At 35.2% G+C, this 17,060-nt stretch overlaps 4 protein-coding genes and 1 long non-coding RNA gene across 5 annotated transcripts; 3 read left to right on the forward strand and 2 right to left on the reverse strand.

Annotated features, from left to right (window-relative positions):
* Nucleotides 1-6,285: 6,285 nt before the first annotated feature.
* On the forward strand, nt 6,286-6,731 carry LOC133326405 (transmembrane protein 60). The gene has a single exon (XM_061535059.1). The coding sequence runs from the start codon at nt 6,286-6,288 to the stop codon at nt 6,676-6,678; it is 393 nt and encodes a 130-aa protein (XP_061391043.1). The 3' UTR covers nt 6,679-6,731.
* A 198-nt stretch (nt 6,732-6,929) lies between these two features.
* Nucleotides 6,930-8,279, reverse strand: LOC133326393 (proline-rich protein PRCC). The gene has a single exon (XM_061535047.1). It carries the CDS (start codon nt 8,277-8,279, stop codon nt 6,930-6,932), a length of 1,350 nt encoding a protein of 449 aa, XP_061391031.1.
* Nucleotides 8,280-8,498: 219 nt separating this feature from the next.
* On the forward strand, nt 8,499-9,155 carry LOC133326409 (uncharacterized). Its single transcript, XR_009754186.1, has 3 exons — nt 8,499-8,627; nt 8,711-8,802; nt 8,871-9,155. It is a non-coding gene; the product is annotated as an uncharacterized LOC133326409 (long non-coding RNA).
* A 581-nt stretch (nt 9,156-9,736) lies between these two features.
* On the reverse strand, nt 9,737-11,045 carry LOC133326408 (uncharacterized). The gene is given in 1 exon segment (XM_061535061.1): nt 9,737-11,045. A coding segment is annotated over 1 exon segment (1,185 nt). The 5' UTR covers nt 10,949-11,045; the 3' UTR covers nt 9,737-9,763.
* Nucleotides 11,046-15,384: 4,339 nt separating this feature from the next.
* Nucleotides 15,385-16,925, forward strand: LOC133326394 (KAT8 regulatory NSL complex subunit 2). The gene is made up of 3 exons (XM_061535048.1): nt 15,385-15,898; nt 15,958-16,706; nt 16,779-16,925. Exons 1-3 carry the CDS (start codon nt 15,385-15,387, stop codon nt 16,923-16,925), a joined length of 1,410 nt encoding a protein of 469 aa, XP_061391032.1.
* Nucleotides 16,926-17,060: the final 135 nt, after the last annotated feature.

Consider the following 17,060-nt stretch of genomic DNA (forward strand, 5'->3'; position numbering starts at 1 on the left):
TTTTATATTTTTTTTCTTTTTCGGTAGTACTGCCTTCCGCACAATTGTTCTTCTTCAGCTGCCGCTGACACGTAGGTTTATGTGTTTGAGTGTGTGTCTGGATGCAAAATCTAAAAGTACACATAAAATAAAAACGAATATTTGTTTACATTAGCATTTTTTAAGATTATTCATCGACGCAAGAGAGGCGTTTTCTAAACAATACCAAAAAACTGTGCTGTATGTGCCCACTACAAAATTTTATGTATGCTTGTTGTGTGGTTATAATACACAGCAAATTGTATAGAATTTAAACTATTTAACCTTTTTTGTTGCCGTTTAGAAGACACCAAGAAAATTTTTGTATTTTATCTCGATCACATTTGCCAAAAGCAAAAAGGCATTTTATTTAGAAAGAAATTTTGAATAAATCTACAAAAATTTGAAATTTGCGGTATATTCCCAAAAATAGACAGATAGGAACAATGAATTTCCGTTGGTAAAAAACACTATGGTTTAAATCAAGGCGTACGTTACAAAAATACTTCAGAGACCGTTGTAGAGTGGGTGAAATACAAATCTGTGGAAGTTCTCCGAGTATTACAAAAATCATACGGTATTATTTATTGCCTGGATCTGTATTCAGATCTGACTGAATAGCATTTATGCTTTTAATATATAAGATTACGCCTTTGCAAAACTATGAAAAAAAAAACTTACTACTACAAACACATCGCAGTTTCCTTTGGATTTCTCTATACCACAGACCTTCAGAAGACATTTAAAAGATCTATGCGTAGAAGACTTTTTAAAGTTCCACTATATAAATAAAAAATATTGCCTTTAAAGCTTGTTTGCTATCCGTAATAATATTTATTGTATTTTGTCCTTGCTTTGAACATAACTAGTCAAGACACTCTGTTCGAGCTTGAACCTCTGCCTGTAGGATCGCGCTGTGATCTGTAAGACGAGAAGAAATTTCGGTACCGATAAAAAAGTCCCAGTCCAGTTTTTCCTCCTAGTCGGGAGCCATCTGTGCAGCAACAGTTACCAGTCGACATCTGAACTAGTGTTCCACTATTCCATTGTTCTCTATCTGTTATTATAGTTTCGCACCGTGTCACAAATCTCGTTTCGGGTATGCGGTCTGAATCAAAGATATTGAATGTTGACTCAGTTGAAACCGCCGCTTCATATTTTTTACCTAGGCAACACGATCTCTGAACTTCTGCAACGCTTTTACGTTACATATTTTATTCATTGCTGGCGCATATGCTACAATTGGTCTAATAACGCTCTTATAGATCCAGTGTATAATCTGAGTATTGAAACCCCATTAAGAGCCCTTTGCTGTAGGTGGTCTTTCCGAATTAAATTTCTTGTCTACAATTACTCCCAACAATTTTATTTTGATTTTTGTATTAAAGCCCAAATTGGTACTATATATATATATATATATTATAAGTAAATTTTCAAGTATTCTAATTCTTACAACTAAATATTTGGTAAAATGCCAGGATTTATTGGAAGTGACCTCGATTAATTAAACTACGTCGATGCTGAGAAGTTTAAATACGACAGTCTTCAACCTTACAAAAAAAGTTGGCAAATCCTTTCAAATTTATTACAAAAATAAATAAAAAAGAATTCCATAAACAGTAAATTTTTGCAAGTTCTGAAACAAGACGACTATGTACACATGTAGTTTCAACTACTTGAAAAAAATATTTGGATCTAATCTATTACTAGCAAAACATAAAATAGTGTTTGAAGATTCCAGTTGAATCAACAGATTTCATTTTGAATTTCCAAAATAAATTTTCAAAGAATAAATTTATTTCCTTAAATTCTTCAACAAATCAAAATCTTCTTCTGATGGAAACTTATTGCCAACAACAACAACAACAAAAACTAGTTGACAATTTTTTTGGCAATGAAGCTGTGTGAAATATAAAAGCAAACACCAAATTTAAAACCATATCATGGTTAATTGTCAACGTTTTCAACCACAAGAAATGACATCATTATCATCAGCATTTTTTTCTGTCGTGGGGCAGGTAGGGAAACTATGACGAAGTCATAATTGATTTTTCTTTTTTGCTTCATACCACCAAAGAATTAGGTTGAAGGTTGCACACGCGCTTCCGTGAACCTTGAAAAAAATGTTAACTCTATTAGAGACCCAGAGGGACGCAGGACTCGCAAAAACAGGGGTAAGAAATTCGGCAAGCACCAGCTGATTTGTCGTCCGCAACAAAATCAATTTTCGTCGGTGTTGGCGATGCAAGGAAACACCTTTTTTCTTAATTTGTAGCAATTGGCAACTATTTAAATAGAAACTACAATATATCATATACACTTTTTTATTAGATAAAACAAATTTTGTTTCGGGTTTTCTACAATGTTCTTGTAATTCTTACCGAATACGAAAATCCAAAATTTTCTTTTATGTGACTGGAGAAGACTGTTGTTGGTTGGTATGTCTTTTTTTCTTTTGGCAATTAATGCTCTTTTGAATACTTTCTGTTTTGCCAAATTGGCGAATCGACCAGAAAATATTTAGTCAAACAAAACTGATACTTTGATTCCCTAGGAATTTTGCTCTAGGACTCTTTGCGAAAACAGTACAATTTGTGTACACTTCACTTTCACGCACTTTCTTTTCGTGTGTTAAATAGAGTTGGGTAGTTCCGGAACGAACTAGTTCATTGGAACTATTCCGAGAAAGGAACGAACGGAACTAGTTCCAGTTCTTTAATTAATATAATTCCTTTCTCTGATCCAGTTCCTTTTTTGAACTATTTGAAGCAAAGGAACTATATGGAGCAAAGGAACTATTTGGAGCATAGGAACTATAAAGAGCAAAGGAACTATATGGAGCAAAGGAACTATATATGGAAAAACGAAAAAAAGAATGATGAAAGAGAGAGATTCAAAAGAACTATGTAGGAGTCGGAACTATATGGAGCAAAGAAATTGTATGAACTAAAGGAATTATATGGAGCAAAGGTACTATATGGATCAAAGGAACTATATGGAGCAAAGGAACTATATATGGAAAAACGAAAAAAAAAATAATAAAAGAGAGAGAGAGAGATTCAAAAGAACAGTGGGAAGCCTCCAAGACTCCAGCCTTCATAAAATTCGCTTGTTAATCGTCGTTCTGCCAATACTCAAGCGACGTCGTACGCAAACCTTCGCCAACAAATGGTCTGTTCCAGTACTTTTTATACCCTCCACCACAGTATGGAGGGTATATTAATTTTGTCATTCCGTTTGTAACTCATCGAAATATTCATTTCCGACCCTATAAAGTATATATATTCTTGATCAGGGTAAAATTCTAAGACGATCTAGCCATGTCCGTCCGTCTGTTGTAATCACGCTATCTTCTGAAGGAATTGAGATAGGGTGCTGAAATTTTGCATAGGGTTGTCTTTTGTCTGCAGGCAGGTCAAGTTCGAAGATGGGATATATCGGTCCACGTTTAGGCATAGCTCCCATATAAGGGTACCCCCCAATTTTCGGTATTTTGGGGTTCTTGAGCGCGTTTTTCAAGCGAATTTGTAGTAAATGTATCCACAAAAAATAAAAATATAGGTCCACTTTTTCTTGTAGCCCCACGTAGCGGATCAGTATTTTTTGGGTTTTTATCGTATTTTTCACCGAATTGACTGTAATTTAGTATTTTGAGTTCTTAGCAGGTACCAAATCTCTCCACAAAAAAATTTAAATATAGGTCAATTTTTTCGGATATCCCCCATATAAGGGTACCCCCCAATTTCGGTATTTTGGGGTTCTTGAGCGCGCTTTTCAACCGAATTCGCTGCAATTTTGTACATTGGGTTCATATTGCGTACCAAATATCTCTACTAAAAATTATAAATATCGGCCCACTTTTTCTGGTAGCCCCCATATAAGGGCACCCCAAATTTTCGGTATTTTGAGGTTCTTAAGCGCGATTTTCAACCGAATTCGCTGAAATTTGGTACAGTGGGTTCATATTGGGTACCAAATATCTCTATTTAAAATTATAAATATCGGTCCACTTTTTCATTTCAAATACCTGTCAGTATACCTGTGGTGGAGGGTATCCAAAGTTCGGCCCGGCCGAACTTAACGCTTTTTCACTTGTTTAATAGTAAAGCTAGTAAAAGGGAAACATTTCAAGTCTCAGAGTACAAAATAATTTGAAAAGTTCGGGAACGCAAATCTAGTAAATATGCCAAAGTTAGATGGCAATACTTCAAAATCAACATAACAGCCAATCAGAAGTAGGCATTCCTGTTTACCATTTTTATTCGGACAAATTTTTCGAGAAAAAGGTTTAGAAAGAGAAAGCCATTTTGTTTTGTGCTCTCTTAAATTTGATTCAATGCTTTACCAGTTTTATGGGTTCAGGAACGGTTTTCGAGTAAAAAGTTGCAAAACTTGTAAAATTAGTAGATTCTTTTAGGTTTTGGAACGGAGCTAAAATAAAAACGACGACTGAAAAAATTGAAAAACGTTCCACCTGCTAACGAATGGGAGGAGAAGACAAAATGGCCGATAAAGATGAACTCATAATGGAAAATGGTATAACCGAAAGTTTACTAATGAGGTGGGATAGAGACTAAATGTTTAGGCAAATTATGATTAGGGATAAGTAAATCGACTTTCGATTAATCGACTTTTTGTATTGAAAAGTCTAATGCCATGTACAGACGAGCGTTGTTCCCTCTCTCATTCGTGGTTCGACTCTTAATTATGAAGTAATTACATAGTTCAAAGGAACTACGTTAAGGAACTAGTTCCTTTTTAAAAAAGAAACGAGAATGATCGATCCGCTACGTGAACTAGATTGCCAAACTCTAGTGTTAAACCGTAAAATTTGTTAATTTCTAATGGTTTTTTGTTTTTTCTAGGGATAAGTAAATCGACTTTCGACTAATCGATTAATCGACTTTCTGTATTAAAAAGTCTACTAATCGAAGGTGTGATCATTGAGGAAATCGCAAAGTCGACTTTTCAAGATTGACTTTCGATTTTCGTCATTAATACTTGGTTCATTGTCAAAAAGCATATACTTACTATAAACTTTATTTCGTCTGATGACAACAGTTCATATAAAATAAAAAAAAATAAATTTTTAGTCGGTAAAAGTCGACAATCGTAATGCAAGGGATGGCTCAAAGCGAACATTATGCTTAGCCCTTTAAATGGCGTCAGTCAAAGCGGCGCTTTTGTTATTAAAGGGCTAAGCAGAATGCTCGCGTTGAGTTATCCGTTGCGTTATGTGTTATCGAAAATAGAACAACCACAAGGAAGCGATAACACAAACGCTCGAAGTTGATGTGCGCTGCTCTTCGGAGTTAAATATATTTCAACTTTTTGCGTGCGTTAACGCGATAACAAAAAAACGCTCAACGCGAATGTTCTGTTTAGCCCTTAAGGGTGGCTCATATGTTTTAGATAATCGTTATGTAAAATGATGATTTGACTGGGCCATATCATTTAGTATGTTGATACTATGATGCAATAATAAGGTGATGTATCAAAACAAAAGCTTTTGTTTTTGTCTCGATCATCTGTCAAAATGTTCCTTATAATATTTCAAATGATTGGCAACATTACGCATCGAATTCAAGTAGAAATTATCCATTTTGACAGTTAATCGAGACATCAGCTGCGCTAAATGGACTACCTATTCATTGTACCATGGCCTTTACTATTTATATAGTACCAAGTACAAAGCAAATGTGTTCGCTATAAAGAAAGTTCGTTATAACCGGTGTTTGTTATAAGCGTACTCGACTCTATCATAATTTCATCATAATACAAAAAAAACTATTTTTAGTTCTAGTTGTAATAAAAACTAACAATAGATATTTAGAAAAAATTGTTATCGTAGTAAAAACTAACAAATTCTAGTAATTCGGTAAAATACTTTCGGATTTCAAAATATGTATATATATATACATATATTATTTAAAAATATATATGCATGTACACAAAATACAAATATTACATTGAAAGATGTCTCTTGACTCTTGAGAATAAAAATATCAAATCAAATAACTTTTTGATTTTATATGAATGCAGTATTAAATGTAAAATAATTACTCAGCACGCTATCCAACATAAAATGGTATCCCCTGGTCCTAGTTCCAGCTCATTTTAGAGAATAGTTCATTGAACTATTTACTCGTAAGGTAAACAGTAGTACCATAGATGTGGATTTGTGGTCCATCACATCTTGACCGGGCGGGGAGACTAAACCAAGTGTCGCTAACAAGTTTTCTTTACAAGTGATTCCAAGGACACGATATGACTCTAGCTCACCGAGCTCTTTTTACATGGTTCATTGTCTTGGTCTTCCTAATTCTTGTATGCCTGCGACTTGATCCCCGTACCCATTGGAATTGGTTCCTGGTCTTCATACCGCTATGGGTATTCGATGGAATTCTTATCATATATGTCATTATAAAAATCGTTAGAAAATGGAGAAATCTCAAACGTTTAAAGGAGCTATTGGTTAATTACCAATGGTACATTGGAGGAGTGCTACTGAAAATTGCATCCCAGCTAATGATATGCTTGACGTTGGAATATCCAGAACTGGAAATTTCCATATTTGTTACAATGATACCCATATGGATATTGTTGTCAGCTTCGGTGGTTTATGTTTTCGGAAGATTGCATAAAATTGAATCCTGGTGACGTCAAGATCAGAAGGAAATCAACGATGAATGTACTGAGCGCTTATTTAGTTTGTAAAATATAGGAAACGTCGTACAAGTACAATTTAACGTTTCATATCTCTCTTCTTTTTTTCAAAATTATAACATATTGTTGTATAAATCATTATTTTTAAGTAAATTGTAGCCTATCGTATTTTTCCAGAATAAAAATCTTTATTTAAATCTATTCTATTATTATACATTGCGGATCTTCTAATGACTGTTACAAAATTAAAAACCATATTTGCTTTGTGTCGCCCTTCTGTTTTGACGATTTGCTGCCCACATAGCCTGCAACTCTGCTTCGTTGGCCTTGGCTTTGTGGGCTAGATACGTTATTTGATGTTTACGACGAGTACCGGCAACTGGCTCTTCATCGACTAAAACTCCAGTCGGTTGATATGTTGTCGATGAAGCCAATGCTGTGCGCATCCATTCATCCTTGTTTGGCAAAATCTGATCACTATTTAAATCCACAATATTTATCGGTTCATTTTTCCTCCTCTTTGCACTGCTACCAACAAGAGCTTGGGCGGCCTCCGAATCCAGTTGACTTTCCTGATAACGTTTTCTAGCCGCCTCTAATTCTTGCTGATTTCTGTTTAGCTCTTCTTGTTCCTTGGCGGATTTGTTTTCACATTCCTTGAGATATTTATTTGTAACCTCTGCCATTTTGGCTGCCTTCTTTGCGACCAACATTGATATTTCATTGGCACTGACATCAGGAAGTTTAACATCATCATCATCGGATTGAAGGGAGAAGAAATCATTGCCACTTGTTGCGGCCTTATCATCATCTTCCTCTTCTTCTCTTACAATATTTGTTTTCGTTTTAGATTGAGGATTAGTTTTCTTTACTGTATTGTCCGTATCAATACCTTCGGTATTATGAGCTGGGCGGCGGTATTTCACAGTATCGGGAATAAATGCTGATGTGGGATGTGGTTTCGATGCAGTGGGTTTAGTTTCATTTGTAACAACTTTGTTCTCCTTTGAAAACTTTCTCTCAGATTTGGCCTGCGGTAGAATACTCAAAAGACCACAACCTTTAGGTTTATTTCTGCCTTCGTTGTTGCCCACAGTTTTGGCTTTTTCTTTCATTTCTGTATTGACATCGTCGAAATCTTTCAGTGAAGGTATTGAGATTTTTACAGGTCCTTTGCTGGGTGGAGGTTTAACATCTGAACTTACAAAATTGTCTTTCTTGTGCAAAAATTCATCATCTTCTTCTTCGATAATTTCCTTGGCGTCGCTTAACACCTTCGGAGTTGGCAATACCGAAAATGTGGTCAAGCTTCCTACAAGTTCTTGGATTGATGATTCTTGTTTTGGACGTGGAAGGGATAGTGAAAATGTGGATGATTTCATTTGATCTTCCGTTTGATCCAAATAATCATCATCATCGTCACTAATGTGGCCATTTGTTACCAACTTTGGAACAGTTCCATTAGCTGTTTGATTTGGGTGTTTCTGTGAGGTGGTTGTTTCTTTCGCAGGAATTGTGGATTTTATCGGCTCTTCATTTTGTTCATCGGAGTCGGATTCTTCGCCACTACTATAATCATAGGCAACCAGAGACATCGCAAAATATTTCAAATTAATTATTTTATCACAGGAGACGACAACAAACGCAGATGATGGTTTAGAAAATGTTTTTATTCTTCTTCTTTTTCTTATCTGCAATTAGACATTCACATTGAATGGAGTGCCACCATTGGTGGACTGATCGATATCATACACTCATTATATTAGGTTCGTTCGTTTACTTTCCCAGTAATATTTACTCAGTAAAGGCGGGATCACATGATTGCCGCAATGCGCCAATTATTGGTGCATTTTATATGCCAATCGTGTGATTGCACAATTTATTGTCCAATGCGACAATCAAAAATAAATTGTGCTGATTTGCGGCAATCAAATACAACTCTGGTACGACAATCGTGTGAACTGTTAATAGACAACCTTGCGCAAATTTAAAGTTGAAAAATGCGTCAATATTTATTGTTTTCTAGTGCGTCAATCAAAGAAGACAATACGCGTCAATAACCTGATTTTTTTTAAATAATATTTTTTCTTGTGTTTGTACCGTCAACATTTCTTTGTCGTAAGTAAAGTAAAGTTAATTTAAATTGTTGTATTTGCTATAATTATGTTCATATTATGTATTTGCAGCTTTAATATGGAATTCGGTGATTGCATTGTATACGAAAATTCAGCTGAGCTTGAGTTCTTTTCCCCCGATCAGCAACCAGAAACACCTGTGCCGAAAAAAAGAAAAAAACCAAGTGTAATTTGTTCCTGGACCTACACTGCAATACAGGAGCTGATACAAGCTGTGGAACAGCATCCATGTGTTTGGCAGTATTCATCCACCGAGTACAAAGATAGGAATAAACGGGAGCAGGCATGGCGGGAAATTGAAAAAATGTGTACAGGGCACACGGTGGAAGACTGCAAGGCCAAATGGTGCAACATTAAAACGGCCTTTCAAAATGTAAAAAAAAAACTAAAATCAAAATCTGGTCAGGGAGCCGAAAATACCATACCACATTGGCCGCATTGGTCTGCAATGCAATTTTACAACGACCACTCTGTGTCAAAAATGTCAAGTACAGTGTCTGGAAGTACTTCACAACATGCCGCTGCTGAGATTGTAAAGGTAGACAAAAGTGACATTTTGCAGCGTGCAGTTAAGTGTTTAGATGCGGAGGAAGATAATTGGCACGCGATTGGGATGTATTTGGCATCACAAATGCGAGAAATTGCCAAGAAAAACAAGAAGGCTGCGAACAAACTGCATTTCCAGCTTGTCAAAGTCGTAATGGATGCAGCTTTGGAAGCTGAAGAAGATGATTAAGCCTTGATAAATTTTTTGCGTTATATTTCATTTTTTAAATTGAATTTTTATAGTATGTATATGTAAGTTTTTGTTTTGTTATTTTGTTTGCAATATTGAAGTACCTTCCTAGTCCGTATTTTTTAGATACTAAAAATGAATTAAATAAAACTAGTAAATTTTCTGATTTTAAATTAAAGTTTAAATTTTATTTGATATATAAAATTATTTATATATTTTTATATTGCCAGCTCAATTCTCCAATAGGAGACATGAAATACTTTTCCATTTCATCCCGAACAGCCTTTGCTTCACTTGTTATATAAGAACTTGGAACATTTTCTGTTCCACTCACAGCATCTAGTGGGAAGTCATTTCGCCATGTACCAGGAATTAAAGCACCGTCCTCATCGTAGCGATCAACAAGCAACGACGTTGTATAATTTAAATTTTTTTTTAACAAAAAATTGTGTAATGCACAGCAAGCTAGAGTTGTAGAGGTTGTTTTCTCTGCATTAAGCTTGGAAGGGCGTGAAAAAATTTGAAATCGCTTGACCATTATGCCAAATGCATTTTCTACAACACGTCGTGCTCTCGATAGCCTGTAGTTAAATATTCTCTGCCCTGCAGATAAACTTTTACCAGGATATGGCTTCAGCAAATGTTTCTGCATGCGGAAAGCATCATCCGCAACCAAAACAAATGGAACATTTGCTTGACGACCTGGCAATGGTTTTGGAAGTGGCAAATTTAGCTCATTATTGTTTAAAGCACGTTGAAAAGTACAGTCTCCAAAGACTCCACCATCCGACACACGACCATTACAGCCAACATCAACGTATAAAAAGTTGTATTCGGCATCAACAACTGCCATTAGCACTATACTATGTGTACCTTTATAGTTATAGAAGGTGCTTCCTGAATTAGGTGGTGCTATAATTTGCACATGTTTGCCGTCAACCGCCCCTATGCAGTTCGGGAAGTTCCATAGTTTGTTAAATTTGAAAGCAACGACATTCCATTCTTCCTGCGTGGATGGTATATACATACATATCAAAAGAAATAATAAGTCAATTAAAAAGCATAAATATGTGTGTATTTAGATTTTTCATACCTTTATGTATGCACCTTTTAACGCTTTATAAATAGCATCACAAACAATTGGTACGAAAAGTGATATGGTATTTGGGGCAACACGGAAGAAGACCGAAAGACTTTTATAACTGTCACCAGATGCAAGAAATCGAAGTGTCACAGCTAAGCGTATTTGTTCGGGAATAGCCTTTCGCATGTTTGTGTCTTGTTTTTTAATATATGGTGACACTAGTTGCAACAATTCGATAAACGTTTCGTCATCCATCCGGATAAAATTTTTAAACAAAAACTTTTGGTTTTCGATTTCCCGGAATTCCATTAATGTTTTGTCATATGCACCATCAGTGCTTCTTTTTGTGAGCCACTCTCTGACCCACGTACTTCTATTTACTTTTTTTTTCTTTTCTTTCCTTTCATTTTTCTCATCGTCAAATGCATACACCATAATTATAGCTGCTGCAATTTTCTTTTTTTTTAAAGAACACATCTTAATAAAACAAATTTTTAAATGCTTTAACATTTTTAATAAACAAACTTTGACACATAGCAGCTGCTTCTGATATTTGCCGTGTAGTAGAACAATCGTGTGACTGAAGTTGGACAATAATTGTCACTTGATGGTTTTGAGACAATATGCGGCAATCAAATTTATGAAAAGTTGGACAATCATGTGACCGCAGAGAATTTGATTGTGACAATTTATTTATTGTAGTAAAACTTTGGACAATAAAAATTGGTTTAAATTGGCGCATTGCGACAATCATGTGATCCCACCTTAAGAATTTGCAGAGAGTAAATACGAATTTTTCCTTTTCAAGAGAGAAAACTGCAAAAAGTAAACGAACAACATCCAGTAAAAAGATTGTTTCGACACAGCTGATTAAAACAACAAACAAATTGGCGCAAACTATAAGACAGCATTTTTATTAGAAAAATGGATAACAAGCGGAAAATTGATGTTGTTTGTTCCCCATAAACATTTAAAAGGGTTGTGACCTGTTATTTCTGTATCTGCAATTGATATGGGGGTGGACATAACCGATGGTGTTCCAGACATGTTAGGGATGCACACTTTTTTGTTTCGATTTGGAACCTTAAAAATCGTTCGCCAATTACTCTTATTACTCTCATTTTTAAATACTTGCGTTTTCTTCATCCATTTTGGTATTTAATGATACAAAACAATCAATTTTCTTGAGAACAATTTTTTGTTTGTTTACAAAACATAACAAAACAGCTGATTAAATATCAGCTGATGGTACAAGAAAATTCTTACTGAGTAAATTTTCCTTGTAAGAATTTGCAAATACTCAGTAACACAACTGTCAAATCTGCTCTCTCAATTCACTCTCTTTTACTGGATTTTTGGGTAAACGAACAACATTTTGTAATAATTTGTACAAATTCGTACAAATTATTGAGTAAACGAACGAACCTATTATTTTTTCACGATACATTGGATTTCTGGCAAACTACTTTTTGTTTTTATATTTCGTTTAATAAAAAATAAGCAAACAGATAAAAATTAATGATATATGTACAGTTGGTCTGTTCCCGTACTACAAGAATGTACAATTTTTTCCTACGATAACACTTTTTTCCTTTATGATATCGAAAAAAATAGTAAAATATAGTAGATTCATCCAGTACGGGAACAGACCAAGTAATTAGCATGGCCTATAAATAAGGTCACCAAGGGAGACCAGCTGATTATCGATACCTCTCAAGTTTGCTGTCAAAATGCATTATTGTGAATTGACTTCCAAAGTCGAAATTTTTGTCATTAGACTTGAGAAAAAACAGCTGTTTTCCGATTTCGATTGCTATATTTGTGATCTTATTAATAGATCTTGGTAATTAGTTTCAAACAAGATAGTTGTCATAGCCTATAAATAAGGTCACCAAGGGAGACCAGCTGATTATCGATACCTCTCAAGTTTGCTGTCAAAATGCATTATTGTGAATTGACTTCCATTATGAAAACGTAAACAAAGTCGAAATTTTTGACATTAGACTTGAGAAAAAACTGTCGGCCTACACATTTTGATTTAGCCTCGCGTTCTACTTCCTTAATCGACTTTTGGCTTGTTAGTGATATTAATTTGCTTTCTATAATTGATCAGGTCCAATGTCCTCCTATATCTGACCATGTTATGATTTTCACTAGTTTGAAGTTTAATTTCCATCGTCTGCCTGAGTTTGTTGAGTATTACGATTTCTTTAATATTGATTGGGTTGGGATTAATGAATTTATAGGTGAATTTGATCGTCAATCCTTTTTTGAAGCTACTGATGTTGATACTAAGAGCTCTATTATTGATTGCCTTTTTAAAAACCTTTTTAATTTCGTTCCACTGGTTAGAAGAAGAACTTCTTATACCATTGACCCTTGGATGACATCTAGGAGAGTTGCTTTTTATAGATCACTCAGGGACCTGGCATATTCTGTGTATCTATCTGACCAAACTTCTGAGAATTGGAATTCTTGCAGGCTTCGTAACAAGGCGAAAAGTGTGATACCCAAAGAGAGAAAGATGCATTTCGCAAAACTATTTGCTGGGTTAGATTCCACTGGTTTGTGGAGGGTTCTTAAAGCATCTGGTTGTACAAATAGTGCAAATATTTCTATCTCTGAAGATGTAAATGTCATTAATGAATCTTTTGTCAGTCCTAACTATAGGAGTTATGAACATTTTGATTTCGATGAAATTATTAATACAGACGGTTCCCATTCTTTTCGTTCAATTGATGAATCCGAATTGTTAGAGGCTCTTTTAAAGGTCAAATCTAAGTCTGTCGGGATTGATGGAATTCCTATTAATTTCATTAAGCTAATTTTTCCATTGGTTGGATTGTTTATACTTGATTTGGTTAACTATATTTTAATGTCATCTACCTTCCCCAAACTTTGGAAAACAGCACGTGTAGTACCTATACCCAAGTCAAAAATAATTCATGGGCCTGAGGATCTTCGACCAATTTCTATCCTTCCTTCATTGTCTAAGGTTGTTGAACATGTAATTAAGAAACAGTTGCTTGAATTCACAACTCCTAGGATATTTCATTCTCAATATGCTTTCCGCCAGGGACATAACACATCTTCCTTGCTCCTGCATCTTACTGATTCTATACGCATGAATATTAACTCTAATAAGATTAATGTCATGATTTCTCTAGATATGTCTAAGGCTTTTGACTGTATTTGTTATAAAACAATGGTTGGCAAACTAAACAGTGAATATGGTATTTCTAGGTCTGCTTGCAGACTTATTTATTCTTATTTAACTGGACGATCGCAATTTGTTGCTTTAAATGGTGAAAAATCTAATTTCATAGAGTTGTTTTCTGGAGTTCCACAAGGATCAGTTCTGGGGCCCCTATTATTTGTCTTGTATATTAATTATCTTCCTGGTATATTTAGCCCTCGCTCATGTGCCACATTTCTCTTTGCGGATGATGTATTCTTGTTGTTTTCAGGTACTATTTCTAGTATAGATATTTTAGAGAGTTCTATTAACTCTAGCTTAGAACGTTTTTTGAACTGGACCTCTTTAAATTCTTTAAATGTGAATGCTTCGAAAACTAAGGCAATGTTATTTTGCCCTAACAACCGTTCGTCGGTTGATTTGAACATCTTCCTTGGTAGTGCTCGAATTGAATTTGTTGATAAACATAAATGCCTTGGTATTATATTAGATAATAGGTTAACATTTAAGTCTCATATCGACGTCGTTGCTGGAAAGGTTTGGGGTATTCTGCGCAGAATACGTTCGACTAATATGTTCTTGCCCCTTCGTGTCAAAACTATCTTAGCTCGTTCGCTTCTATTGTCGCAAGTTGTATATGGTTTAGAGGTTGTTTCAGGCACTGTTGGCAATTGCACTCTTAAGCTAAGGCGTGTAGTGAATACTATTGTGCGATTTGTTTACAGTGTTCCTAGTAGGAATCATATATCAAGTTATGTAAAAATTTTTCTTGGCTGCTCGTTCAAAAACTTTGTCAAATGTCGCAATTTAATATTGTTCCACAAAGTTGTGAAGACTGGTAAGCCTACTCTTTTGCGTTCGTTCTTTGTTTTTTCTAGATCCACTAGAAACCCTCAAATTTTTATACCACGCGTTTTTCGATCTATGTACGCTAGGTCGTTTGTTGTGCGTATAGCCCGGATTTGGAACAGCTTACCTTATGACTTGAGGATTTTCTCGCACTCCAATAATGTTTTCCGCCTGAAATTGATGCGTTTTCTTAACTAAGTTAGGTCAAATTACTATCTATTACTGGCACGACCTTCTTAGTTTTTTAGTTTGTATATTATTTTCGTTTACTTTTTATGGTGGGGATCAGTAAGTATTTGGTTCATTATAAATATGTAAATAATAAATGTATAAATTTTGAATTTATTATTAATATTGAATTATTCTTAGGCATATATTGAACTTGTAATATAATATTGGCCGTGAAGGCTTCCTTATTACTGAATGAATAAATAAATAAATAAAAACAGCTGTTTTCCGTTTTCGATTGCTATCTTGGTGACCTTATTTATAGGCCATGATAGTTGTAAATGTTTCGATTACACAAGTAATCGATTCTATAGAAACCAATTTGTCGCACTTTTCTTTATTGTAGATCCCTACTACAAAGCAATCATCGAAAGGGAGAATACTAAACCTTGTGGGCAATCGGACAAAAATCAAAATATTTATTTACTTGTTACTATATATAAAATAGTACTAAATTTTGTATTTTTCCAAGATGTCGAAGATGTTACCACGTCAATGCGGCCGTGGTGGAGTTGCAAATTGTGGCCTTCCGAATAATTCATTGGGCGACAAGGAATTGCGTGACCAACTGCAACAGGAAATTGAAAACAAATCAAAGCTTTGTGCAAATCCCACTTATGAGTGTACAATACCACGCATTGATGGCTACGAGTACTGTATGCGACATATCCTTAGGGATCCCAAAGGAAACTTTCGACAATGTACCTACACGTACAGTAACAATAAAAAATGTACAAATGCCTTGCCGAAACATGACCTAAAGAAGGATCCGAATATGACAACACTTTGTTTTGAACACAATCGACAAGTTCAGTTGCAGAAGACACATGCATCGGTGGGCAAACTGAAACAGGTGGAAACTAACGAAGCATTACTCAATAGCTTGGCCCATCATGTAAATGTCGAGGAGACACCAGAAAAAACTGAGACAAATTGTGAACAGGATGAAGAAATTGACGTAGTATCGCCACATGTTACGCCATTTGGTAAGTGAGGTGATAATACAATTAGTGGTTGTTTAATATAATATTGTGCTTTTTCGTAGTTTGTCAGGATCAAGTTAATACACTTGGTGATATTGCCAATACAATGCGCAAACGTAAGCGAATATTGGACTATGCGTCGGATAGTTCTTCTGATGAAGAAGTCATTTGCATGAGCAACACTTCGCGCGGCTATGAATGCAATGAATCCGATAATGAAAGTGTCGACTCTCAAGATGAGGATCTGCTCAAGCATGCCGGGGTATATACACGCCAAGAAGCCATACGTATTTCTGAAGCAAAACTTACTAAGCTGCAAGGTCTCTACATAGATCAGATTAATCGTTTACATCATACGTTAAGGGAAAAAAGACGTCGCTACTTGCATGCCATGCAGCGGGAGGGTGCACATTTATGCAGTATACATCAACAATTGAAAGAGACGCCAAGAGAAAGACATCTGTACGAACAGTTGAAAGCATTAAACTCCTATCACAGACGGCATGGCGTTGAAGCTGTCCTCTACAAGAAATTCAAGGAGAAACGCAGTCGTGCCGGTGATGCTGCCTCTAAAGCTTCATTTACCAAGTGTGCTTTTACGGAGGGTGGTGTTAAATGTGGTGATCGTGCGATGTTGCATACTCGATATTGTCGTAAACATATTCTGGAGGATAAGAAACAAATATTATTTAAGGCATGTGAAGTTAAAAAATCCGGAGTAGTTTGTCAGGAACCTATACCGTGTATATTTGATGATTCGACATGTGTACTGCATCTGACTATACCCCAACAAAGGCAATATATTCAAAAGGTAAAGAATTTTTATTGCAACTTTTTAAAATGTGTTAATTCAAAGTATGTATGTTATTTTAATTTTTTTTAGAAATACGAATCGGAAACTGAGGATGAAGAGGCTGAAGTGAAAAAAGAAAATTCGACTGCTGATATAAAAATGTCACCTAAACTGGAGTCACCTGGAGAAACAGGTGTCGAAGGGAATACAGAAATTCAAAATGTTGTTGTAAAATAAAATGGTGTTAGGAAATTTCGCAAGAAGATGAAATTATGTTTCAAGTGTGGTACACATCAAGAACACTATATAATATATTTGTCTTACTTTGTATAAGCAAAAAATCATTTTTTTTTATTTTAGAATTAGGCCACA

The sequence above is a fragment of the Musca vetustissima genome, unplaced genomic scaffold, assembly GCF_032173495.1.
Source record: "Musca vetustissima isolate MV318-11 ecotype Yass unplaced genomic scaffold, APGP_CSIRO_Mvet_v1 utg13253, whole genome shotgun sequence".
Lineage (NCBI taxonomy): Eukaryota > Metazoa > Arthropoda > Insecta > Diptera > Muscidae > Musca > Musca vetustissima.